The sequence below is a fragment of the Rhinatrema bivittatum genome, chromosome 2 (genome assembly GCF_901001135.1).
Source record: "Rhinatrema bivittatum chromosome 2, aRhiBiv1.1, whole genome shotgun sequence".
Classification (NCBI taxonomy): domain Eukaryota; kingdom Metazoa; phylum Chordata; class Amphibia; order Gymnophiona; family Rhinatrematidae; genus Rhinatrema; species Rhinatrema bivittatum.
In genome coordinates this window covers 619459851-619485978 of record NC_042616.1, presented here as the reverse complement: position 1 = coordinate 619485978, position 26128 = coordinate 619459851, and the positions used below count along the sequence as shown (strand labels likewise).

General features: G+C 43.0%; 1 protein-coding gene across 1 annotated transcript in view; it reads right to left on the bottom strand.

The window, feature by feature from the left end:
• Positions 1-1837: 1837 nt before the first annotated feature.
• ASXL3 (ASXL transcriptional regulator 3) overlaps positions 1838-26128 on the bottom strand; it is a 367079-nt gene continuing 342788 nt past the window's right edge. Inside the window, exons 12-13 of the mRNA XM_029591205.1 lie at positions 23853-25818; positions 1838-13396 (exon numbers count right to left, since the gene is read on the bottom strand). Coding sequence (XP_029447065.1) covers positions 9791-13396; positions 23853-25818 — 5572 coding nt within the window. The 3' untranslated portion in view covers positions 1838-9790. The remainder of the gene's footprint in view (positions 13397-23852; positions 25819-26128) is intronic.

Genomic DNA, 26128 nt, shown 5'->3' with positions numbered 1-26128 from the left:
GTGCAGCATCTATTTCTTATCCTCTGGTAACCAAAGAACCTGGGACTCACCCACTTATTGACCATTTTCTCCAGCTCGCTCCCAAACAACAGCGAGTCATTAAAGGGCAACTTCATGAGGTTAAACTTCGAGGCTGGATTGGCCAACCAATTTCTCAGGCACAGCTGATGCCTGGCCACTATTACTGAAGTCACCCCTCTGGTCGAAGTGCAGACCAAATCGCAGCACAATCTGCCAAACCGGCGGTTGCTGGTTCCATCACTGTCCTGGAATTCACACCAGATTCATTGACCTCCTGAGAGAGTAAACACCAAGGAACAACAAGAAGCCATCTGCCATTTCACTGCCATTGCTTCAAAAGCCTGCTTAAGGATAGCCTCAATTCTCCTACCCTGTGCATCCTTCAAGGCCGCTCCCCCTTCTAGGGGAAAGTCATCTGCTTAGTAACAGCACACACACATGCACCCACTTTCGGAAAACACAATTGCTCTCTTGCAGCCGGATCCAGGGGGTACAGTCCTTCCAAGACTAGTCCCCTTTAAAATTAGATTCCGGGGCACCTCATTCAAGGTCAATCAATTCTTGAATGGGCTCCACAATAGGGAAGAAACAAGAAGCTTTACGCAAAGAAATCAGAATGTGGTCTTTCTTTGGCTCAGACATGGATTCAGCCCTCGTACCCCCAGCATCTTCAATGTCTGGGAAAAGAGAGCAGGTAACTCATCTCTATGAAAGAAATACAACATAGTTCTATACGGCACCAATCCTGGAGGAATTTTCCCATCCTCCAGAGAGTAAGGATTGGTTTCATCATCTGTGCCATCTGGGTCTCTTTCAGGCAAACCTGCTGCAGACCTACGAGTACTCCAACACTTACCCGCAGCACCAGGCTTGCAGGAATCCACAGCCTGTGATCCTGACCTGTTAAGATTGGCCGAGACCAAGGACTGTATCTGAAAAAAAGACTGCAGACCTTAAAAAAATTCTACCCAAGAAAAGGCAACCATGCCAAAACCAGAAGACCTAGCACGCGGTGAACAAGACAAACCCGAGAGTGGGACCTAGCCAAAAGGCTGCTCAACTTGCCAACCTGCCCACATTCCCTAAGCTCCCCGGAAGCGGGAATGAACATTGGATCAGCACGCCAAGCACAGAAACCGGGTGGTGGGGGGGAGGGAGAGGAATCCTTACCGAACTCCCCTTCTTCTCTTTTTAAAATTATCCTTTATCTGAGCTCAGCCCATCCTGGCTGAGTACAAGGTCAGTCTCCGGATGCGGGGAGAGAGGGTAAGGTCCTTCACCACCACGCTCGGCTTCCTGCACCCGCTTGCCTTTCAGGTGTTTTTTTTTTTTTTTTTACAACTAAGTCCACACCGGCTGAAAAACCAGCTACCAGACCAAGGCACTCATCTGAGGGAGGGATCCAGAGATATCACCTTAGGAATTCTTAACTGAGGCAGGGACCAGTTCTCCTCTGAAAAATATTTTTAAGCAATCCCCAGTAGGGAGATGCACATCCACCATCTGTGGAGACGGAGAATCCCAGCGGGTTGATGTCACTGCAGGGGTATATGTACCGTGATGTCAGCTTTGCTCCATCTCCATCTGCAGGTAGAGGTGTATAACCCACTGGTTTTGGATCCAGCTGTCCGTATGCTAAGGAAGTTTCTCTTAGCAACATGATGGGGAAGGTTCCAACTGAGTAGGTAATCCAAGAAGAGTAAGGTGAAGTAACTCTTCAAAAAACTGTTGAGAAAAACAATTATATATCATTCTGTTTACATCCTTTAGATTCTATTTTTATCACAAATTTTTATTTGACAGAAGAGAAACCAAGGAGAAGACAAATATTTTTTATTTAACTTATAGCATTGTGATCAGTCATTTTCTGTAGGCCAACAAATGTATGGATATAAAAAAAAACAAAAACAAAACAGGAAAAAAAAACCCCCCTCAAAAAACAAAAATGAAACAGCACCATTAAAATAAAGCATGATCCCTGAATCCTAACAAAACACTGTCTCTTTATTTAAATGTTTTTTTTTTCATTTGTTTGTTGTTAAAATGTTTGTTGTATTCAGTCACATTTTAGTCAGGCATCAAAGCAAGTACAAACACAGTTTTAAGACGTTACAGCAAATCTCACTGAAGTCAAAGGCTCCCCCTTCTGAACACTCTGAGAACAATGGTCAGTTCAGTGGGAAGAGATTTCTTTGGTTGAAGACGGAAGGAGGGTTTCACTTTCCTGGTACACTAATGTCAATTTTTATGTGCTCCCCGCACCCTACACATCTGAACCTATGATCATCATGCATTTTTTCTAGCGTGGGCTTATTTCACATCTTCCGTATACTGCAAACCTAAAGGTGCCCTTAGAAAGGCATTGGCTGGCTAATGTCAGAACAGATGTAAACAAACAGAATACTGACAGAATCAAAATACAAAAACCCTGTACTGATAATGGGAATCAGATTAGGTGTGAAACACAAATAATATCTGACAGCAGTACAATTTTTTTTTTATGGCAACAAAGTACAGCACTTTTTCTTGTAACATTCATAAAAAATACAAATACAACAAAGATTTTCTATGTACTAAATTGTTCTGTAACTATCAAATATAGTACAAAGCCAAATATGTGGACTAAAAAAAAAGCAGCTTCCTTTAAATTAGATTCAATAAAATGTTCATTTTATGGTCTTACAGTGAAGAAATGTGACAACTGAAACATGATTTACAGTTTTAGAAATTTCCAACTGTTCGGGTCCCTGATAATGAACTTTTTCAGTTACATGTTAAAGAAAACACTGCCACATTGCTTTCACAAAATTCAGAGTTCAAGCAAGGCTTGTCTATACCTTCTGGTAAATGGTCATTTCAAATGAGCTCTCAGATCAAATGTATAGCTTTGTTAATTAGCCACACCTTGACTGACTGCCACAATAATTAGAGTATTAGACTTTGAAATTCTGCATGTGTGCATTTTGGAAGAGGCAGGATATGGTAGGTCTACTTCTTAAAAGTAATGCTGCTTGTGAATCTGTACTAATAAAACAGTAAACCCATGAACAAACAAGATGCTCCGGAGACTGAATACAACACTACATTAGGTGGCCTATCATGTAAACATGCTGCCATCATCAAAAAAGTTCAAAGAAGAGAAAGAAGGGTCACAATTGCCAAGGTGTAGGTGCATAGCAGCAACGTGACATAGGCATCCTTTGCATATCTTACATGATATATCATCCCCTAAGGGAGGAAGGAAAAAAGTGCAAAAAAAAAAAAAAGCACCTGCAATCTCCTAAGAGCTCATTTGTTATTTTTAACAGGGAAAGGGCAGGGAAAAGATATGCCTGGAAATGTGAAGTACAAGAGCCTCGGCTCTATATTCTGTTATCTGCTTTGAACTGACCGCAAATTGGGGAAAGTGAGTTGTAAGTTTTAAATTCAACAATCAAAAAAATGAAAAAGCACACTGGTCACAGCTTTTAACTTTCCAATGTCCCTTATGTTTTTCTTCTTTTTCTTTTTTTGTAGATTATTAATTGTGCAAACAATAAATACTGTGCCAGAAAAAAACTTTCCAATATCTATCTAACTTTTACCCCAAAAAGCCTCTTCAAAAATTGAAAAAACTTTCTAATACCGATGTAACTTTTGTATGACACTTTCTATGCCAAGAGATCTTTTCATTAATTGAAAGGGAAAACCTCAGGCAGCGACTGTAAAGTACCAAGACCTTTGCAGTACTTAACAAGCTTCTTCTTTATAAAACGGCCATCACGGGAAGAAAATCCCTTTGAATACTTTTTGGCAAAATATTCCAGATTTATAAAATGTGCAAAACTTTTGTAAAACTACACCATCCAGGCTTAAGCAGATGAAAGTCGCTGAGAAATGGTGTTTGAAAATCAGCCCCGAGGCAGCGTGTATTGGCAGCGAAACGTGGCCACGTAAGCGTTGGCATTATCTGCCTGATAAGTACTCCGATTTCTCTTTAGAATTGAATGGTATTGCTGCATACTGATGAACTTCCACAAAAACCAATTGGGATTATGAAATATTTGTTGGAATAAAAATGTTCAAAACATTGTTGAACAGTTTTGCATAAGTTTTGCGCAATTTTATAAATTTGGAATATTTTGCCAAAAATGATTGAAAGGGGTTTTCTCCCTGTGATGGCAGCTTGTAAAGAAGCTTGCCGCTAAGTACTGCAAAAGTCTTGGTACTTTGCAGTTGCTGCAATTAATGAAAAGATCTCTTGGCCTAGAAAGTGTCATACAAAAGTTACATCAGTGTTGGAATTTGTTTCACTTTTTGAAGGGACTTTTTCGTTATAAAAGTTATATAGATATTGGAAAGTTTTCTGGCACAGTATTTATTGTTTTGCACAGCTAACAATCAATAAAAAAAGAAAAATAAAAATATAAGGGACAATGGAACGTTAAAAGCTGGCCAGTGTGCTTTTTAGGTTTTTTTGATAAGTTAACACTGGAGAGCCCTTTTTTTTTATGGTGATTTATCAGTTTTAAATTCAATTCAATTTATATCACAATGATCTTGCATCCAAACAGGATTACTTTGGGAGAGAAAAGTACATCAGTGTGACCTTAACTTCAATGAGATGATCTTTAAACTGCATCGCTCTTTGGGCCAGATGTACAAAGGGTTTTTTCCCCCATCTTGGGTCTATGGGAAAAATGCTTACTGCAGTTGACCATCTGAGTCGGGTGGTTGCTAATCTGTCAAAGCATGATGACAGTGGAGTCCATAAAGAATGAACCGAAGAGTGGGAAAGTAATCCGGATAACTTCATCCAGGTAATGTACCTGGATATTCAGCCAAACACATCCAGGTAAGTAGGCCACTGAATACACCACATGAAAATTACCCCACTTACTGTAAGACAAAGATTTTTCTGACCAGACTTAGCTATTTCTCTGGCTAGTGCTGAATATCGGTGCTAGCCAGATCCATTTTAACCCACGTGCCTGGAACTTCCTCTCCCCTGTCTCTTTGCATCTGGCTAAATATTAGCCGGATGATGACTTACCTGGATAAAATTATGCAGGTGAGGGGGTGGGAAATTCAGATTTCAGAATTTGTCTAGGTAACGCCAAAGGTTACCCAGACATACCCCTTGGATATCAACCTCAGTGAGTTTTACTGTGAATTGATTTAAATGCGGGCATGTTCCTAGACAAATTTAATGTTTTGTGGCCTGTATTTCAGCAAGTTAAAAACATACAAATACAGAAAGGGTCAAATTCAAAAATGTTTTCTCATACCTCTTGTTTTGTTAAGCAATGAATTTTGGTGCTATAAATATTACCTACACACTTTTGTGATAAGCAGCTTAAAACAGGGATGCAAATTCTTCTGTCCATCTCTTTGCTCTCTCCCCAAAAGAGAAAACAATTCTTGCTATAAGTAAACAAGTGACATTTTCTAGAAACACAGGTATAAGTCCTCCAACACTTGATGCCTAAGAGTTAAAGTTCACTTTGCAATATCAGACACCCTATGAGACCCACTTAGGGTTGCCAACTGCCTCCAGATTTTCAGGACAGGTTGATCCAGTCCTGGTTTTACCCCATTGCAATCCCTAAGAAAATCAAGACTAAGTACTTGTATGCAGAGGACTAAAACCAGGACTGGATCAACCTGTCCTGAAAATCTGGCGCCAGTCAGCCACCCTACCTGAGACCTTGATTGGCTTAGACTCATATCTGCTCTGTTTAATGATTTAAAAGCATCACTTCTTTTTATATGCAGATTGTAATGTATGAGGTAGCTCAGGAAGACTCTTTCAGGAGCTGAGAGCATTAAACAAAGAATATAAAGGCAAATAACGACTGCATCCTGCTCAAACTACTTCCTCATTGCATGCAACAGACCTCAGCTGATCTCCAGTTTTTCTTTAAGTCTACTGTGATGAGGGCATTTATCCCACACTTGTTTAAACACTGCTACTTTCATTATTACAGACTGATCCACATCTCCCTCCCTCCAATAAAGCAAGTTTGTAAACTTCATTTTGTAAATTAGTTGAGAACATTTAACTAGTTTCATGTCAGTTTTATTAAAATTGATACGTTTATGAACTTATTTTTAAATGCAGTTAGATGTGTTTTCAATGGATTGTCATTTCTGCAAAAAAAAAAATAAAATAAAAAATTAAATAAATATATGTTGCTGCAACTTAACAAAACAAAAACATTTTGTAATGTTAATGCCTGGTCATGGTAGCTCCTGAAAGGGTTTTGCATTAATCTGTACTACTTTCATCCCTGGAAAGTCTCTTTCAATCTGGCAAACTTCATGATTGTTAAAAAGTCAGATAGCTTTTGAGCAACACCAAACTGGAACTAACTGGAATGATTTTACCAAAATGGGTTCCTGTTTTAAGTTAGAAACCATGATTACAGCTCATAAACCCTGTATGGCAACTGCAGATGCAGTGCTATATTATATAACACCTTTGCTTAATTCTTAGTGAAGATTTTTAGTGCCCATGAAAAGTGGCAGACCAACAATACTGGAAACTGAGGTCCTCTGATTAGTCACAGAAAAAAAAACCAAACCACAGAGCCTGAGCAGTGGTAATACAAACTTCCCTACACTGCCTTGCCAATGTGCCTCATCTCTGTACTGGATGGAGCGCTTCTAGGATGGAGGGTAATTAAGGCTCCTGGCAGTCCTTGGCCTCTCTGCTCAGGCTGCCAACCCTGGTGCCAATCAGCGGCAAACTGTGGTAGTGGAGATGGTGGTGGTGAGGGGTTAATAAGATGGACACAAGCTCGTATCACCAAGGCCCTCTTTCTCAAATCCCCACCAGTCAGGTCTGAACTGATGACTGGGCGTAAAAGGCTCTGTAACACTGACAATTCCCTTGAGACATCCAGGCCCCTGGTATCTTAACTTCAGATGTGATTCTGATGTACAGCTTCTCAAGGTAAGTCATCCGAACGTATGATGCACGAAGTGATGGATTCAACACATACAAATTAAATGTAAGGCCATGTCCTATTTACAAAGTGCAATATGGTGTACTGGAAGTTATTTCAATGATAACAGTGTCTTACACTAACTACTGCAGGAAATGATTGCTAAAAATGCATTTTGAGCACCAGAAAATCCCTCCCTCCCAATCCCCGCAGAGAGACATGATTTTTCTTTTGTTAGTTACATGGTTTGTGAGCTGAAAACATTTTGCAAGTGGAATTTTATTTGCATTATTTTTTTTTTTATAATTTCCTGTCATGGATGTTTCTATAGCTGTACCTGTTCATAAGTGCTTTGCAAATGTTAGGAAAAAAGGTAACTTGCATTTGTCAGTGGTTTTGTGCATGTGTACAGCAACCTATCTTCACATCAATAATGCTTTTTAACTGTTTTCTTCTTTTTTTTTTTTTAGACTACCCAAGAATGCTGCAAGCACATCCTGGTAGGTAGTAACCTCTCCATCAGCTGCCCAGCAAAAATACTTAAAACTGACAGAAACTAGAAAGAAATATATAATCCATATGGATTATACCTTTGAAATCATTCCAGCGACCACAGAACAAAGTCACTGCACTGGATGTTTAAACAGAAAGCACTGTTTTCAAAGGGGAAACACGTAATTATTTTTGTCCATCTCTGAATTCAATACTATACCTGGCATGACAAGGATGTGAAATGCAGTATGCAGAAGAATACCGAAGGCTTTTTAAATAATGCCATTTGGGTGCATGAGAATATGCATCATTTGCAGGATGGACTACTAATAGACCCCCATCTGGCTCTTAAGGCAGCACTGTTAAGAACATCATTGGAAATGACCTTTCTAGTGTTCTCGCCACTTCATCCTATTAGGAAGAATTCATGCGCGGACAAACTGCATCGTTTCAGAAAACAAAATGCATACGGAATATCTTATTGCATTCGTATCCACCCTTTTTGTGCCAAAGTTAACAGTAACTTTTGCCCTGCATATAGGGCACAAACAAAACTTTCACTGGACACTAACATAATACCACGGAAAATCACTTGCACAATGCAACCTTTTTTTTCCCACCAGTATTTTGCCTGGACTTTTCCAGCTCACTTTTAAAGACGAAAAAAGTGTAAAGCAAGGGCACACGTTTATCTTTGTGAAACAAAGTCCCAACTTTCACATGGGCACATACCTGTGGTTCTTATGCAGTCAAAGAGAAAAAGTTCCTTCCCTCACACAATCCAATTTATTATTATTATGGTTGCCTATTCAAATAATTTACCTCACGCCCACACGCACACACACACACATACATAAACCTGCACATGGGTCGTTTCCTCCCTAATCATTTCCTGTTAACCTGGAGTAGAAAGCATCACTGTATTTCTCTAACCACACTCTCATGCACATAATATTTTACATAAATAAGGCGCCCGAGTTACTCTAGTGTCGCTCTTTGACATGATGATGGGTTAGTGCTTCTGGAATGCAGTTACAGTCCTCAACATAAATACAGTACTGGATAAATACTGAAGCTTATTCATTTAAAAAAAAAAATGCAGTATCCCTTAAAACAAACACAAACTTTCCCTCCCCTATACAGTTCTTAAACCCCTCCTCCCAACACACAAAGAAAAAATACAGGAAAACAAAAATACACCTGTTCTCAGAACAAACAGTATCGATGGTCCCTTACGAAAATGTACAATGCTAAAAAGTAGTGTTAACCACAAACAAAAGGAAAAGATAACTTATTATACAAAAGAAGTAAAACTTACAATAAAACAATACTAAGGTGACTAGTAAGAGCATGCAAGGAAAAAGTACTTTTCTTTCTATCCAACACGCAATTTGCACGCCTCCCTCGCCTTTAATCATTGCTTGAAAACCCCTAAAGCCATTTACATAGCGGGGCATGACTAAAGGAAACAGAAACAGAGAAACACTTGAAATGAGAAACATTTAGATTCTTGGCTTAAAATCATGCAGATTCTAACACTGGTCCAGCAATTCTCTCACATTTACGGAAGGAGCTCTCCTCCCTTCAAACAGTGAGGACAGCTAGCCTAATGAACATTTCCCCTCATAATGCCTAGTGTGGAAGGGAGCGCGCAGCTTACAGATCAAACGGCTACGGTTCTGCTCCTTGCTTTTGCAACGTGGCCATACTGTATGTAATCCAGTCATATGGGGGGGGGGGAATAAATAGGTTTTAAAAAACGTTATCATTAGTGTGGGGGGGGGGGGGGAATAGGACTATACAATCCAATTGGCTGAATCACAACAGCTAGTGAAACTGCAAACCTGCACAGCATGGAATCTTATTTACTAGGCCGAGGACTCTCCCTGTCGTCCGGTACCACTGAAGGAAACCAGGAGCATTTACCTCTAGAACATTCCTCACGTCTAAAAAAAAAAAAATATAAAAAAAAACAAAACAGTGCTGTACTTTTACTGGGTGCATAAAACAGACTGGATTAAGAAGCTGATGGTGACGGCTTTTCCAACACTTTCTTTTACCACAGCAATAGGCTTACAAAAAGGACAGTGAAGCACTGAGGCCTGCTTGATTTGTCTTTCGGCTTTTTCATGGAATGTTGCTTTCCCACCCGCACCAGGCAAGCTTACACCCCGAGATGACTGCACTCTGAGGCAGAGCGCTTTCAGCATACGCATGATAACAACAACAATACCAATAATATAAAAAGAATTCTAATGACAAAAAATGTTTTGCTTTCTTTGCTGTTGCTGTTCTCTTCTCCCCCCCTCCCGGTACCGAGGAGAGATTCTGCCATCTCTGATTTGAGTTTCCTACCGCACAACTAAACAAGCCACGCACAGTTTCGAAGGGCCGATGCAGTCATCGTGGCAGAAGGCCCCGCAGCCTTTGCACACGATCATGGCTTTCAGCCGGCAAGAGCATTTCAGCTCCAGCTCGTCCACGCCGCTGCTGTCGGTAAACCTCTGGACTGGAACCGGCGTGCTCTGGTTAGCCAGGCTGCCGGCGGCAGCGGCGTTTGAGCCGCTCCCCAAAATTCCAATGGACTTTTCAATGGCCGACGCCGCCCTCTTGAAAGTTGTGCTACCAAAGTGAATTGTTGGGTAGTTTCTACAAAGCTGCTGCTGCTGCTGTTGTGCCTGTATCTTCTGCACGGCCAGCTGGCTGAAAGGCTTCTGTGGCTCAGAGAGTAAATAGGAAGAGAAATCTGCATTTTTCAACGCAAACGCTTTCAGCTGCTCTTTTACATCGTTCTGTTCATAGGAAGCTTGTTTCGTGCTCAGTACACAGCTGCTGTTCAAACCTTCCTCAAAAGAAATGGGTTCAGATTTTATATTGCTACAGATGCTTACTGGCTGGGGCCAGCTCAGTCGTTTAGTGGTTTCCATGGTAACTGCTGGTTGTTTTTGATCGGATGGGACTTCTGCATTAGGTGGGGAAGGATGGACTAGAAATGTATGCTGTGCAGTCTGTGGTGCAGGGGCCATGTCCTCCCCTTCCTTGCTCTGGATATTAGGTGAGAAAACGCTTGCCAGTCTCAGCTGCTGGGCAGGAATCTTGACTTCCCCCACACCCTTCTGTTCTAGGTGCCTATTAAATGCAAAAGTACCGCAGTCCGGCAGGGGCTTCGTAGAAGCTTGCAAGACAGCTGCTGCAGGAAGAGGGCCCCTTGTGGCCATGGGCATTTGGTAAAAATGTTGCCTGTGTGAGCCACCAGCTTCGGAATGATAGCCGCCATTTTTGTCCACATGGTATAGGCTTTGCTGGAAACTGCAGGAAGGAAGCGGACGTTTCTGCTGTTTGATCTCTGGGCTGTGAGTAATCCTGCTCGTAACAGGATGCTTGTTCAACCACTCCTGTTTAAATGGCTGGCCTGGCCCTAGCTGATTCATGTTGGAGCCCATCGTGCAAGGAGTCACTTTACTATCTGCCTCCACTGACAATTTTCCAGGCTCACATTTAACTTGAGCATGTTCCCCCCCTGTCCTGGACATCCTTTTTTTCGGATGGTTTTCACGCTTTCTAATTTGCAAGGTCGCCATGCCTCCTGCTGGATAGCCCTTACCATCTGGCGTGGGAGAGCATGAAGCATTATCGGCAAGATTTCTCTCAGATACTATTGTTTTACACCCTGAGGTAGTTTGCAAAGGTAAGGGAAACCTGTTAATCTCAAGTTTGGCTCCCAACCTAGGCTGTGGCAATACTTTTTCCAAAGGCAGGTTGCCTTGCAATAACTGTGTCACTAGAGGGTTGTTGGCTTCAACCGAAGACAAACGACAACCAGAGGCAACAGCGTTTGTAGCTCTTTTTAAGGTATCTGTTGTCTGTGGCAAGGAGTCTTCCCTAGAATCTGCAACAGACGTCTTAGAGCTCTGGGCTGCCTGTGCACTTACAGCTATTTCAGTAGCCTGGGAAGAAATATCTGATCTTGTAAAATCTGCAGTGTCCATCAGAAAGCGCTTGTCCGATTCCATGATTTCTGATTTCACAGGACCACTTGCCACAAGGCTCCTAGTGTGCAAAGCTGACATCTGCATGTAGTTTACTGGTTCGGTTTTGGCATTATCAAAAGTGCTTTCTTCTGTGTATTCTTTATTCTTTTTCGTGTTTGGACAGTTGACTGCTGGCTTGGTTGTGTTCATTTGCTCATCATCGCTCCAGCAGATTCTGTTAGTACTGAACTGACTGTTGCAGGCATCGTCTGCTCCACATTTGAAGGAAGAAGGGCACTGTAATCTTTCTGCAAAACCTCGGCTGGGAGGAACAACCTCATTCAGTTTATCCTGAGGCGTGCGAGGCCCTTCTGGACGATTTATGCAGGCCACCTGCAAGCTCCTGTCGCCCTGTTTCCCAGAGGCAGTGATCAAGCCGGAACTGTGCTCCGTGCTCTCATTGTTAGGCTCAGGCCTGCTAATTACAGACACTTGGGGACAAGCTTTAGCCTGTAGGGTGGCAGGTTCAGCTCTGATCAGACAACTGGGTCCACTGGTACTGTTTTCGGCATTTTCAGCTGAAGAGGCCAAAGCAAAACTGGAATTTAGTGTTGTGCTGTGATCGACGATGACTTTACAGGGGATAGATCTGTTCATGGCAGTTTGATTAAAACCCATTGACTGAGGTTTGCCAGTCAAATCTGTTGTACTCCTAGCTCCAGTAATTTTTTCTGAGCTCTCTGTACTTATTTTATTAGTGCTTGCGTAAGAGCCTCCTTTTGCCCTGTTGCAGGTAAATGATGGAATATGGGGCCTCTCAACTGAGTCAGCAATTGTGTCAACGCAGCTGAAACTTGCTCGGACTGCAGTGATAATGGATACAGTACTTTGCTCATCACACTCGGTTATGGCTATTTTTTCAGATGAAAATCTGTTGGCAGTGCACACTGGGGAAATGAGTACGGAACTGGCAGGAAGAGAATGTGGCAGACTGCTCCCAATGGGCGAAGTTGGCACAGTGGCATACTGGTTGCAAGCGGGGGTAGTAGCACTGTTGTTTGACAAGGGCAGTCTATTTTCCTCCAAAGAGCTCGGTAAGACTGCACTGTCTAAGGGGTCTGGAACAGCAGGGTTGTCACTAGATTTTGGCACATGTGCTATGCATGGAGCTTCAGTCCCCTGGACAGAATTCAGCACATTTACATTACACACAGTCGTACTTGAACTGTCAACAGTCATCAGAACAGAAGATTTATCAACAGAATTTGCAAAGAGAACGTCCTTGATGGCTCCTGACATAGCAGTACTGCAAACAGGCACCGGGGCAGCATTTTTACTCAGAAGCACTGAGATGCTGCTTTCTTCAGCAGAGGTAGATGAAACACATTTGTCAGATGAATGCGACAGGGGCATATTTTCATTAGAACTGTGCCCAGAAATGTCAGTAGCGGTTTCTGGCAACGCAGCTGTGCTAAGTGACTGCTGCAATAAAGCGGTAGTCTCACGAAGGTGAGCAGCCTTGTTGCTAGGCGACCTGCAGTTTGGATTAACAATAATGACACCGGTAGAGCCTTCAATCTTGGTATCAGAAGAAGCTGGCACGTCTAATGCTGGGGGATCCTCCTTGGGGCAAAGCTGCGGTTTGGCCTCTTTGCTGGTCTGCAGCAGGTGGGCTCTGGCTTGATGCTTGGCAAAAAGTTTAGCCTTGGTCTGCTCCTTGATGTGCGCCAGCGTTCTGGTCTTGCCACCTTCACACGGGCTGCCGACGCCTCCTGAGACGATGCTGGCCGCAGCGGCTACGGCTGCTGCAGCTGCCGCCTCCCTCTGGGCTCTCGCTTGCTGGGCTCTAGCCTTGATATCTGCGAGCGTTCTGGCCCCCGTGTTCCTTCCGCTGCTGCTTGATGTCCCAGAGGAAACCCTAGCTTCTGGTTTGGAAACCGGCTGAGTCTTGATAATAAAAGGCGGCCCACTTTTTGACAGCTGAATCTAAGGGGAAGAAAGGAAAAGAAAAACGTCGTTTTAGTAGAAATTTGCATGCCGAGTGGTTTTCTTTAATAATTTTTAGAAGCGCATCACAAGCTGTGTCATAGTTGTGAGAGCTCAAATAAATGAAAAGCATTCTGTGACCAATTAATTTGAAAGATATGATACAAATTAAAATGGTATATACACACACACATTAAAAATAAAATGTTAATGTACAGCATATAGCATACTGCATAGTTTGACTTTTGGGGCCCGATACTCCGTTGCTGGTCAGACTGAAGTTAGCTGTATAAACTTACCGTATATTGTTAAATTATCTTGGATATTCATTAGCGTGGCCACACAACTGAATATCCGCTGCTTTTTCAAAGTTAGCCAGGAATCTCGTCTTATTTTATTCTCTCTCTTTTCTCACCTTTTTAATATACTCACAGGTCGGCTTCCTTTTTTCTATACTCACTGGCATCCTCTTCCAGGGCTTTTGCAATGCCGCTATTTACTGACCAGAGGTGACCCTTGAGGGGTAGCTCACTTACCACAAGTCCGCATACCCCATTTCTGAGCCTTGGAGGAAGAGACTGCTCTGGGTGAAAATACCAATGATCTCAGCCGGCCGACGCCATTTTGAATCATGGCAGGACCAAGCCCGGAAATATAGGGAGGGCTTTGGGCCTCCCCCAAACTGCTAGGGATTTATGGAAAGGCATGGGGGGAGAAGGTTGAAGGAAGTGGGTGAGTTCCAGGGGAATGGGGGGGGGGGCTGCACTAAAAGGGGAGAGGTTTGGGGAGAGGGTGGTGGCCTGTGCTCTGGGGCACAAATTGGTAAAACACATTTCTTTTTTACTCTGGCCACCTCCAGGGGCAGCAGGGGAGAGGGTAGGTGGGAAAGGGGTCTCCAGAGACTCCTAGTGTTTTGACATTACTTGGGGGGGTGAGGGTCACGTTGGCCCCATCGGGCCTTTTAAAGCATGGCCCTGGGAGCATTGAGACACACGTTGGCATCCCAGTACTCCCAGGAAAGCAATTTTTGAGGCAAGCCATGTTATTTGATTTGCATGTTTTAGCCTAATAATGCATTTGCTCATTAACATACTCATGGTCCTGGGAACACATTTTCTAAGGTAGGAGATGGGGGTGGAGTGTGGGATCAATAAAACAGACCACTACAACTTAAATATCTTGGGGGTGGGGCGGGGGTGAGAGGGCAGACATTGGCTTGCTACAATTTTAAGCACAAATAAAGGGGTAAGGAGATTACACCAAATAATGATAATGAAACTAAAAAGGTATACTCCAAAATGAACTGTAAAGTCCAAGAGGTAATTGACAAAAATAATGTCCAAGCTTTATTTAGAGAAATAACAACAAAGATAAACGGATGGAGTAAAGGTCTCCCGACACAGAGCTGTGTTTCATCTTAGCTGCGTCTGGGAGGACTCACATCCAGAGCCTCATAGTACCCTCGAAAATACAAATTCTAACATGGCTAAAGTATAGCTCAAACCGTATTGGCACAATAAAGGTACACCTTTTTGGTTTCACTTGCTACAATTTTAAACAGTCCGCTGGACTGCTACAATTTTAAGATATACTGAGGAGGGCAGGGGTGGGGAAATCAGCTGTCATTCGCTTAGTAATTGTATTTTAAAGATTGAGTAAGACAGTGAGCAGCAAAGTTATTGTTACTCCTACTACTTATCACTTCTATAGCACTACTCAACATATGCAGTACGTGTACAAAAACACATAAGCGACAGCCCCTGCTCTGTAGAGCTTACAGTCTAATCAAGACAAACAAACAGGGCAAAAGAAAAAATTAGGTTTTTTACCTGCTAATTTTCTTTCCTGGAGTCTACCAGACCTGTCCCAGCGCATGAGGTTTTCTCCCTTACCCGCAGATGGAGATAGAGAATGAAATCTTCACTGTAATCAGCCTTATAAGAGGCTGTGCCACCTGCAGTCTTTCAGTATAAATTTATCAAAGTAACCCTTCCCTGCGAGCAGGGGTACAACAATAAACATTAACTCACAGTGAAGCTTTCAACTGAAGATCCCCTCTTCTGACAGGAGCACGACAACCTCACGACCACACTCTGAGCCCAATATACTGGAAACATTACATACAAATGAGCCAGATCACGGATGGGATTCTAGACTGGTCTGGTAGCATTCCAGGAAAGAGAATTAGCAGGTAAGAAACCTAATTTAGTCTTTCTGATCTTACTTACCGGACCAGTCCCAATGCACGGGATGTACACAAGCCACCCCTAAACTGGGAGGGGGAGTGGGGGCCTGCAAGCCCAGCTCTAAGAACGCTTGCCCCAAAAAAAGCTTCATCCCAAGCCTGCACATTCAGACGATAATGCCTGCTAAAGGAGTGTAAAGAGGACCACAAAGCGGCCCTGCAAATCTCTTGTGGCAACACAAACTGGCATCTACCCATGGTGTTACCTGAGTCTTACTGGAATGAGTCCTCAGCCCCTTCGGCACATTCAAACCTTTACAAATATAGAGACGCGATTGCTTCCTTAATCCACCTCTCCTCTGCCCACTAAATAGCACAAACAAAAGATCCAACAGACGAAAACTGTTGGTCACCTTCAAATATCATGATAGCATCTTACAAATATCCAACAGATGGAGCTCCACTGAATCACCTCCAGGGTCCGATCTCCTGAATTCCGGTAAAGTTCACTCATGCTGCAAATGAAATGGTGAAACCACCTTTGGTAATAAAGAAGGGACCGTACAAATTGAAATCTCCTCAGAGGTAATATGTAAAAATGGATCCCTAGAGGATAAGGCCTGTAGTTCTGAAACATGCTTCGCCAAAAAAAATAGCCACAAGAAACACTGCTTTCAATGTTAGATCTTTTAGCAATGCCCTCCTGAGGGGCTCATTTGGAACCATTGTCAAAGCCTTCAAGACCAGATTAAGAAAATAAGAACATAAGAAATTGTAATGCTGGGTCAGACCAAGGGTCTATCAAGCCCAGCATCCTGTTTCCAACTGAGGCCAAACCAGGCCACAAGAACCTAGCAAGTACCCAAACACCAAAAAGATCCCATGCTACAATGCCAGCAATAGCAGAGGCCATTCCATAAGTCAACTTGATTAATAGCAGTTAATGGACTTCTCCTCCAAGAACTTATCCAAACCTTTTTTGAACCCAGCTACACTAACTGCACTAACCACATCCTCTGGCAACAAATTCCAGAGCTTTATGGTGCGTTGAGTGAAAAAGAATTTTCTCCGATTAATCTTAAATGGGCTACTTGCTAACTTCATGGAGTGTCCCCTAGTCCTTCTATTATTTGAAAGTGTAAATAACCGATTCACATCTACTCATTCAAGACCTCACATGATTTTAAAGACCTCTATCATATCCCCCCTCAGCCATCTCTTCTCCAAGCTGAACAGCCCTAACCTCTTCAACCTTTCCTCATAGGGGAGTTGTTCCATCCCCTTTATCATTTTGGTTGCCCTTCTCTGTACCTTGTCCATTGTAACTATATCTTTTTTGAGATGCGGCGACCAGATGTGTACACAGTATTCAAGGTGCGGACTCACCATGGAGCAATACAGAGGCATTATGACATTTTCCGTTTTATTAACCATTCCCTTCCGAATAATTCCTAACATTCTGTTTGCTTTTTTGACTTCTGCAGCACACTGAGCAGACGATTTCAATGTATTATCCACTATGATGCCTAGATTTTTTCCTGGGTGGTGGTTCCTAATATGGAACCTAACATCGTGTAACTACAGCAAGGGTTATTTTTCCCTATATGCAACACCTTGCACTTGTCCACATTAAATTTCATCTGCCATTTGGATGCCCAGTCTTGCAGTCTTGCAAGGTCCTCCTGTAATGTATCTCAATCCGATTGTGATTTAACTACTCTGAATAATTTTGTATCAACCGCAAATCTGATAAGCTCACTCGTCATATTCCTTTCCAGATCATTTATAAATATATTGAAAAGCACTGGCCCAAGTACAGATCCCTGAGGCACTCCATGGTTTATCCTTTTCCACTGAGAAAATTGACCATTTAATCCTACTCTTTGTTTCCTGTCTTTTAACCAGTTTCTAATCCATGAAAGGACATCGCCTCCTATCCCATGATTTTTTTGAGATTCCAAAAGGGCAGCAAGCCCCGAACCAGAGCCCGCAATTTCTTGTCACTCGATGAAAACAAGTGACATCCAGATGAAATGCCAAGGGACTCCTCTGAATCTTACCATGGTAGCATGCCAAGGCTAACACATGCACCTTGAGAGAATTCAGTTCCAATCCTCTCTCAAGGCCCTTCTGAAAAAAGGAAAGAATTTCCAAAATTGATGTCTGCAACGGGAAAAGTCCCACCTTCTTACATCAGACTTCAAAGACCTTCCAGACCCTGTCACAGGCTAAGGAAGGCAACTGTTTTTGAGCCTGCAACAACATGGCAATCACCTCCTTCAAGTAACCTTTGCCTCTCAACCTTCTCCTCTCAAAAGCCAGATTGCAAGACAAAAGTGAACCTGCTGCTTGCATACTACTGGCCCCTGATGCAACAACTGCTGGACATGATCGAACCTAAAAAGACCCCACTCTTTAAGGTTTATAAGATACACAAACCACAGCCTGCTAGAGCTATCAGTACCACCAGTCCCCGATTCCTCTAAATTCTTCAAATCAGCCTGCCCACTAATGGACAAGATGAAAACATGGAAAGCAGAACTCCTTGAGGCCACTCCTGAGCCAGAGCATTGAGAGCTGCTGATCCTGGTTCCATTTAGCTGCTGTAAAAGTGAGGAACTTGGGATTCCAAGTCATTGCCAACAAATCCATTTGAGGAGTCCTCCATCTGGATTGAACCAGGGCAAACATTCCCTTTGCCAATTCCCATTCGCCAGGGTCCAAAATGTGCCTGCTCAGAAAATCTGCTTGGAGATTTTCCACTCCTGCAATGTGAGCCACTGAAATTGACAAAAAGATGTTTTCTGCCCACTGAAACAGAAGCTTTATGTCTGCAGAAACCACTGTGCTGTTGATCCCCTGACATATGCCACTGCTTTTGCATTGTCGGAAAACACCCTCACTGCTTTGCCCCGAACCAGGTGCAAGAGCTCCAACAAATTCTTGATTGCTCTTGTTTCCAGCCCATTGATTGGTCACATCTTCTCCACTGGATCCCAGAGACCCTGTGCTGTCTAGGCCTGGCAATGCGGTCTCCAACTGCTGAGACTGACATCTATAGTGACCACTGTCCAATTCAGAACATCCCGCTGCATTCCCTTGGGCAAATTTTGTATGGAACTCCACCAGGTCAGACTGCGTCTGGCCTCTGAGGAGAGAGGTAGTTGGACCTTGCAATCCTGAGACTGAGGAGACCAATGGGAACAAAAGAGCCCTTTGCAACAGATGCATATGGGTTGCTGCCCATGGGACCAGATCCAGGGTTGATGCCATAGAATCCAGTACCTGAAGGTATTCCCTTGCCCTGGATATCAATAACTGGCAAAATTGTTGCACCTGAGATTGCAACTGGTTCTGTCTTTCCTCCATCAGACACTTTTCTCTCCAGAGTATCAAAATGGGTTCCTAGGTATTCCTGGACTCGAGAGGGTTGGAGCTTGCTCTTTGGAAAATGTATCACCTATCCCAGATCCTGAAGGAGCTGAATAACCTTTGAGATGGACCAATGACACTCATCCTTTGATATCACTCGAATCAGCCAATCGCTGACATATGGATGAACCATCATGATTCCTTTGGAAGTACCACCACAATCACCACCATTACCTTGGAAAAGGTTCTTGGGGGCCACCGTGAGCCCAAACAGCAATGTCTAAAATTGAATATGTTGGCTGAGATTGCAAAGCAGAAGAATCTTTGGAGATCCATCTCCATTGGAACGAGCGCCTGACAAGTCTAGGGACATAAAAAACTCCCCTGTATGAACCACCATGATCACTGAGCAGACAGTTTCCATACGGAAATGAGGAATCCTCAAGTGAATAAGTCAGAACGTACCTTCCTTTTTTGGAACCACAAAGTAAAAGAATAACATTCCCTATCCCATTCTTCCTTCGGAACTGGCATCAATGCTGCCAACTGAAAAAGATGATTCAGGTTATTTCACACCACTGCCCTCTAACTTTTGGAATGATAAGGCGAAACCACAAATGCATTCAACAGTGGGCGAGCAAAATCTAATACGTAATCATCTCTGATGACTACCATACACACACTGATCAAATGTGATTCGTTCGATCTTCATAAAATTGAGACAGCTGCACGCAAGAGTGGACCTCCAACCTTCATTGGGAAGACTTGACTCCTTCTGAATCTCCTCTGATGCTGTCCTAAGAGCCTTTGCAGCTCACATGAAAGGATAAGATCAATTCCTTCCTTGCTTCAGTGAATAAGAAGCTGAAAAAGAAAACTTCCCAGGACAATATCAATGCACATTTCTAAACTGTGGCCTGTTAGGGAAAATCTTTCCAAGAAGATCCAGATTTATCCTCGGGCAGCTTAAGAGAATTGGAGTCCCTATAGTGCTTCACCAACTTCTCTAAATCCTCTCCAAACAGGAGCTTCCCCTTAAAGGATTCCCAAAGGAGACTTAGACCATCCATCCACTGACCAATTTTGAAGCCACAGCAGCCATCTTGCGGAGACTGAAGCAACCATTTGTCTGGCCAATGTTTGGATGAGATCATAAAGGGTATCAGCCAAAAAGGCAAGGCCCGACTCCAAGCGCTCTGCTTCCTTGTCCAGGAAGGTCTCCACTGAACCTACTGCACCTAGTGCAAGCAGACTCTTGCCATATAGCTGCCATGCACTATTATACTGACAACCAAGACAGATACCTTGCTTGAAGAAAGACTCAATCTTCCTATCCTGACTGTTCTTTAGGGCTGCAGCACCTTTGACAGGGATAGTGGTCTTTTTTTTTTAATAAAGTGCATCAACTTTAGGGAACTTCAGTAGATCAAGCTTCATCTGGCAGAAGATACATCTTAGCCATAGCCCTGCCCACTTTGAGGCCCGTCTCCAGAATATCCCACTCCGCAGAGACCAGAGCCTTTGGGATCCTTTAAAAGGGAGAAGTCCTCGCTGGGCCCCTAAAACCTTCCCAAGTAGAGTCCTCATTCTCAAACTGGAGTTCGACATCCTCCCACTAATCCTTAATCCCCAACTCCACCAGAGCCTGGACAATCAGCATGGAAGTTCTTCCACTTAAACAACCTAACTACTTAGGGATTGGCCCCCTCCGCAGCTAGGATTTTTTCCTCCAGAGGAAGGCCCCCTGGGTCACCTTCCATGTTGTCATCAAGATCTTTCCACAGACGCCATGGAAACGGTATTCCAAGCTGAATCCAGTTGTTTTCTTGCCCTCTTATGTCAGGAAGGCACTAATGGAATAGGAATGGAGAGAGAACTATCGGACACTGTTTCTTTCCCAGGAATCTGCACTTAAATAAAAAGCCTGATGTATTAAAAACACCTGCTTGGGGAAGAAGGGCTCCTCGGAGGAAGCCTCCATGTGATCTAGGACTCCCAACTCCCCCTCTCCACTGTCAGCAAACCCTGAAACCCGTGGGACCATCGGGGTAATGCTGGTGGCTCTCTGACCTCAGTAGCACAGTTCTGTGCTGACTCTTAACACAGACTCCTCAGACTCCTGAAACTTATTGATTGCCTCCAAATCTACTGTGGGGAGGGCAGGGGTTTCCTTTATTGCCATTTTTGGCCCTCCCAGCCCTCACCGGAATAATCCTCACCCTTGCCTCCCCCAGTGCAGACCTGACACAGCTCTGAAGTCACCATGCTGCTGTGAGAGCCCCCACAAGTGGGACATTTCTTCTCGCTCACCACAGCGGTGTCCATCTTGCCTCTACCGCATGGTTGAACAAATGCTGCTGTCACTGAAGCTCAACTAAATTGTTTTCTGGACTCCCCCCACTTCCCACCCAATGATCTTGCAGTGTCTGAAAACCCCCCTGCTTCTTACAGATGCAACTTTGCCCCACCGACTCCCCTCCCTAGTCAAGCTCCCTGTGCAATGCTTTTCTTTTTTTTAACAAAGTTAAAGGCACAGTCAAACCAATGTGGCAAATAAACAGAAATAAAGGGTACTTCCCTTTAATGTCTTCAAAAGCCTTCCAGGACTGAGGGGCACAGCTAAGGGAAAAGGAGGAAGTGGAGGGGGAAAGAGGGAACTAGAATCACTGGTTTTGCAAACCCCCTCCAGTCACAGGGCTCCAAGTGAAAAAGTTCATCAACCCCTACCTCTTTACCCTCTGTTCAATCAGGGAGTGGGGTGAAAAACCATTGCACCACACCTCTGAGAGAAGATCCACAAAGTTCACCAGAATGCAGGTTTGGCACCTCTGCCATCTGCTGGCGACAGAAATACTGAAAGCCTGCAGGTGGCACAGTATCTTATAAGGCTGATTACAGCAAAGCTTTCATTCTGTCTCCATCTTCTGGTAAGGGTGGATAAATCTATTAGTTGGGACTGGTCTTATAAGGACAATCAGGAATTGGAAATTTAATTTATTAAGAAAATGGTTAAAATCAATAAGGGTGAGAGCAGGATAATCAGGATTGAAATGTAAAAGCAACCTAAAAAGGTGTGTTTTTAGACTGGATTTAAATAAGACCAGAAAGGGAGCATAATGCACCAACTCAAAAAGTCTATTCCAAGCATACGGTACAGGCAGGTGGCAAGCACAAAGTTAGGAGTTGGTGGTGGAGGAGAAGAGCACAGATAGGAGTGACTAGCTTGATGAGCAGAGTTCACGAGGAGGAGTTTAGAGAGAGATAGGAGAGGTGGTGAGGAGCTGTAGAGTGAAGGCTCTTGAAGGTGAGTAAGAGGAGCTGGAGCTATATGTGGAAGCAAAAAAGAAGCCAATGTGGTAACTTAAGAAAGGGGGTTATATGGGGGTAGTGAAACTGGAGAAAGAACTGCGCAGCTGAATTTGGGATGGATTGTAGTGGCGAGAGCTGGTTCACTGGAAGATCTGTGAGGAGCAGGTTGCTGCAATCTAAGCGGGAGATGATGAGAGTGTGATAAAAAATGCTGTCTCTTCCTGTCTGTCTGGATCAGAGATATTTCGCTGATAATTTTATCCGGGCAACTTTAGTCAAGAATATTCAGCACAACACTTACTAGGATAGTTCTGCTGAACATTTGGCCAAAGTTATCCGGGTCATTTTACCCGGAGAACTTTGTTGCTCGCTGGCTTACTAAATGTTGGACTCTAAAAGGATTCCATGTGTTTATCCCAAATGATGAGAAATTTACCAAGAATCCTTAGTTGCAAAAAAAGTGAAGTGATAGCAGGTGTGTCTGTCTGGCAGGCTGCACTTTCCTCCTCCTCTGTTGTTACATCTCTACCACCTTGGCAGATATCTGGTTTTGCTTTTTCAGGAACTATCTGCTCTCCTCTGACTTCCTCTCCTGGCGTGTAATATGTCTCCCACTTTTTCCATCTGGACTGACAAACAACCCCAGTATGCCAGGCTTCCTTGTATACCCCATGAAAGCCAGCAGGAGGAGGCAAGAGAAAAACAGAACTCGGTTAAGTGTGATCATGTCCTCTTGGTAAATAACATATTAAATTAACACCAGACAAGGTAGGTAGTAAATAGTTGCCATTTACTGAGCTTTTGCTAAATTGCATGGAGGGTAAGCCTATCACGCTATTTAGCATGAGCTCGCTAACCCCTCATTTGCATATGATGTTCTTTCATTTACATGTGTGGACTTGCCAACTTTTGATGCTCAAACTAACATGATCCCTTTAATGTTTGCATGCTCTTTTCAGCCATGCACAGGAGAGCCTTACCACGTACAATAAATGCATTGCATAAGCCCATTTATGATAGGGTTTTTTTCTACAGAACCTTTTTTTGAAGGGGCAAATATACTCATCACAGCAATCATGATAGTAATGTAAGTTAGGTATATTTTTACTGAGCTACTCTGGTGTGCATTATTAGTACAGAGAGTCAATATTAAGTCTCCTATCTGGCAAGAAAAAAACCCTTAAGTGCAATGCATTTATCTTGCACATGTAAAAGTAAACTAGGGAAATTCTAAGAACTATGAAACAGAGCAAAAAGTCATATATTTAAAAAGCATGGGTAAATCTAAATACTGTATTAATTTTATGACTATGCAGCTCACAGGTTCTTAAACTTGGTCCTTGGACCCACCGAATAAGTTTGGTTTTCAGGATATTAACAATAAATCCATATTTTAGTTATCCTGAAAAGCAGACAGATTAGGATACCCTAAGGAATGAAGTTAAGGAACATTGAATAACTGATGCAACTATTACAAGACCCAGAAATGTCAATAATGAAAGCAATTGAGAATAAACTTTGGCTGGCTTAGTTTTGCATGTATACATCATACACTATGTATGTCTCAGCATGTCACTTCCAATACTGTACCTTAAGTGGTGGAACTCTGGGTTCTTCTCTTGGAGGCTGCTCTTTTTCACATGAACTGCTCAGGGAGACAGTACGAGTAGGTTGGTCATCCTCTATTCTAGCTCTCTTCTCTTTGCAGATTCCAAAACCATACTGCTCTGCCGTCTTTCTCTTTGAGATTTCTGGCTCTCTATTTTCACATCTTACTATTTCTGGGGATTTGGCAGCATCCAATAGCTTAGAATGCAAACTTTCAAGACGGATCTGTGAGTTCCCTTGTTGCTTGTGTGACTTGCTTCTGGATGTTTCTGGAAATGAAAGTTTTTCCAAAGATGAGGTATATGGTTTAACATGTGATTTACCCTGAAGATGTTCCGAACTTTTGCATACTGTCCCTTCCGATAGCACAGATAAATTTGATGGAAAAGGCACAGCCTTCTTTTCAGGTGTTCTTTGTTGAATATTAGAAGCTTTAATGACTAGTGTTTCTGGTGAGGAGATTTCTGAGACAGAAGAAGCACATGATTTTACAAGTTCCATGGGTAATTTACATGGCAGATGATTCTCCTTTTCATTACTGAATTCGTCTGATGTTAACACTCCAGGTACAGTGGGCAATGGATAAAGTTTCTTACTTTCAGTTGCACTTTGAAGTTTTTCTATTTGTGCCATAGAGTCCTCAGATTGAGATGTACCAAGACTAGTAGAGGTTTCTTCTTTTAAAGGGGAGAGGGGCTCATCAGACAAGGAGGGCGATTTTGTTTGTTGTAGAATGAGGCTTTCACTTATGGATGTACTGGAAACTGGAGATGTTTCTGATGGAGGTAAGCTGGTTGCAAGAGATGTTTCAGAAGCCAGAGCTACAGATGAGACAGAAGATGTTTCTGATGTTAAAGGTAAATCAGATAAGGGAGATGCTTCTGATGTTAAAGGTAAATTGGAAACTGGAGAAACTTCAGATGTCAAAGGTAAGTTCGACATCGGGGATGCTTCTGACATCGCAGGAGAAACTGATATTGGAGACATGTCTGAAGTTACAGATGCATGTAAGCTTTCATCAACGGGTTTCTGCTGACTTTCAGCCTCAGTGTTTTCAGCACTGGATACCTCAGACAGAAAAGCTGTCTCAATAGATTGAGGTGTACAAGGCTCCTCCAAAGTGGATTGTGTGTCACCTCCTGGAGATGTAACACTGGTACAAACTTCTCCTGGGCTCTCAGAAGAAAATGAAGTTTCAGAAGTGCAAGCATTTTCAGAAAACTGTTCATCAGGTTCACTCTGCAGCTCCATTTCTACAGCATTTCCTTCTTCAGCAAATAAAGAGCCTTTCAGACTAGAAGAAACATCAAGTGTTTCTGTAGTGCATGACTCTTCTGCAGCGTGGGGATCTTTTTCAGATGTATCGTTGAGAGAATTCACAGAAGAAACAGAAGCTGCAGGTGATAAGCATTCATCCAGTTGATCAATAACAACTGACATTTCTTCTTGAGAGGTTTCTGATTTTTCCTCAGTTTTACTATCCACACAAGGTGAAGTGTCTGTCTCATCATTCATCACAACACAGGACTCTGAGATGTCTACAGGAACCACTGCTTCAGTTTCCTCATTTTTAGAATTGTCACTTACTGGATCTTCAGAAAACTCATGTTCAGACTTCTGGTTCTCCTCTTGGCACTCGCAGATGCTCGTCTCAACTTCTTCTGCAATCTCCTCCTGAATTACAGATTCTTCAGGGATCAGGATATCCTCAGACTCAGCTTCTCCCATTAGATCTTTGGCAGGAACCAGCTCCATGCTACAGAGGGGCTGACTGGAGTCCCTTTCTAATAAAGATAGAACACTCAAACTGGTTTTCTCATTATCTTCAAAGGATGACTGAGTAGAGGGACCAGGTACACCTGAAGATGCACACAGTGAACTACTTTCATCTTCACCACTGTTCTGTACAGATGTGAGTTTTACAGATTCTTCAATTGACATTCCCAACCTAAGAAAAAAATACAAGAATTATATCACCATCCCTGCTGAGAGATCATAAAGTGAGGGCCAGGCTGTGCTTTCTAGTGCACTAGCACTCAAGATATCTAATTCAAGAAATGCATTGCTTCTTGCAAGTAAGAATCCTGCAAGATCTTGACGGTACACAAACCTTATCCTGGTCATCAGTATTTCATGAAAAACTCAGAGGTCCATATTCAAAGGGGTCTGTCCAGCTAAACTGAGACACAGCCAGCCAAACCTCAGGGTTTAAAATTCCTTGCTCGTCTGAATGCCTAGAGTTATCTAGCTAATCAATT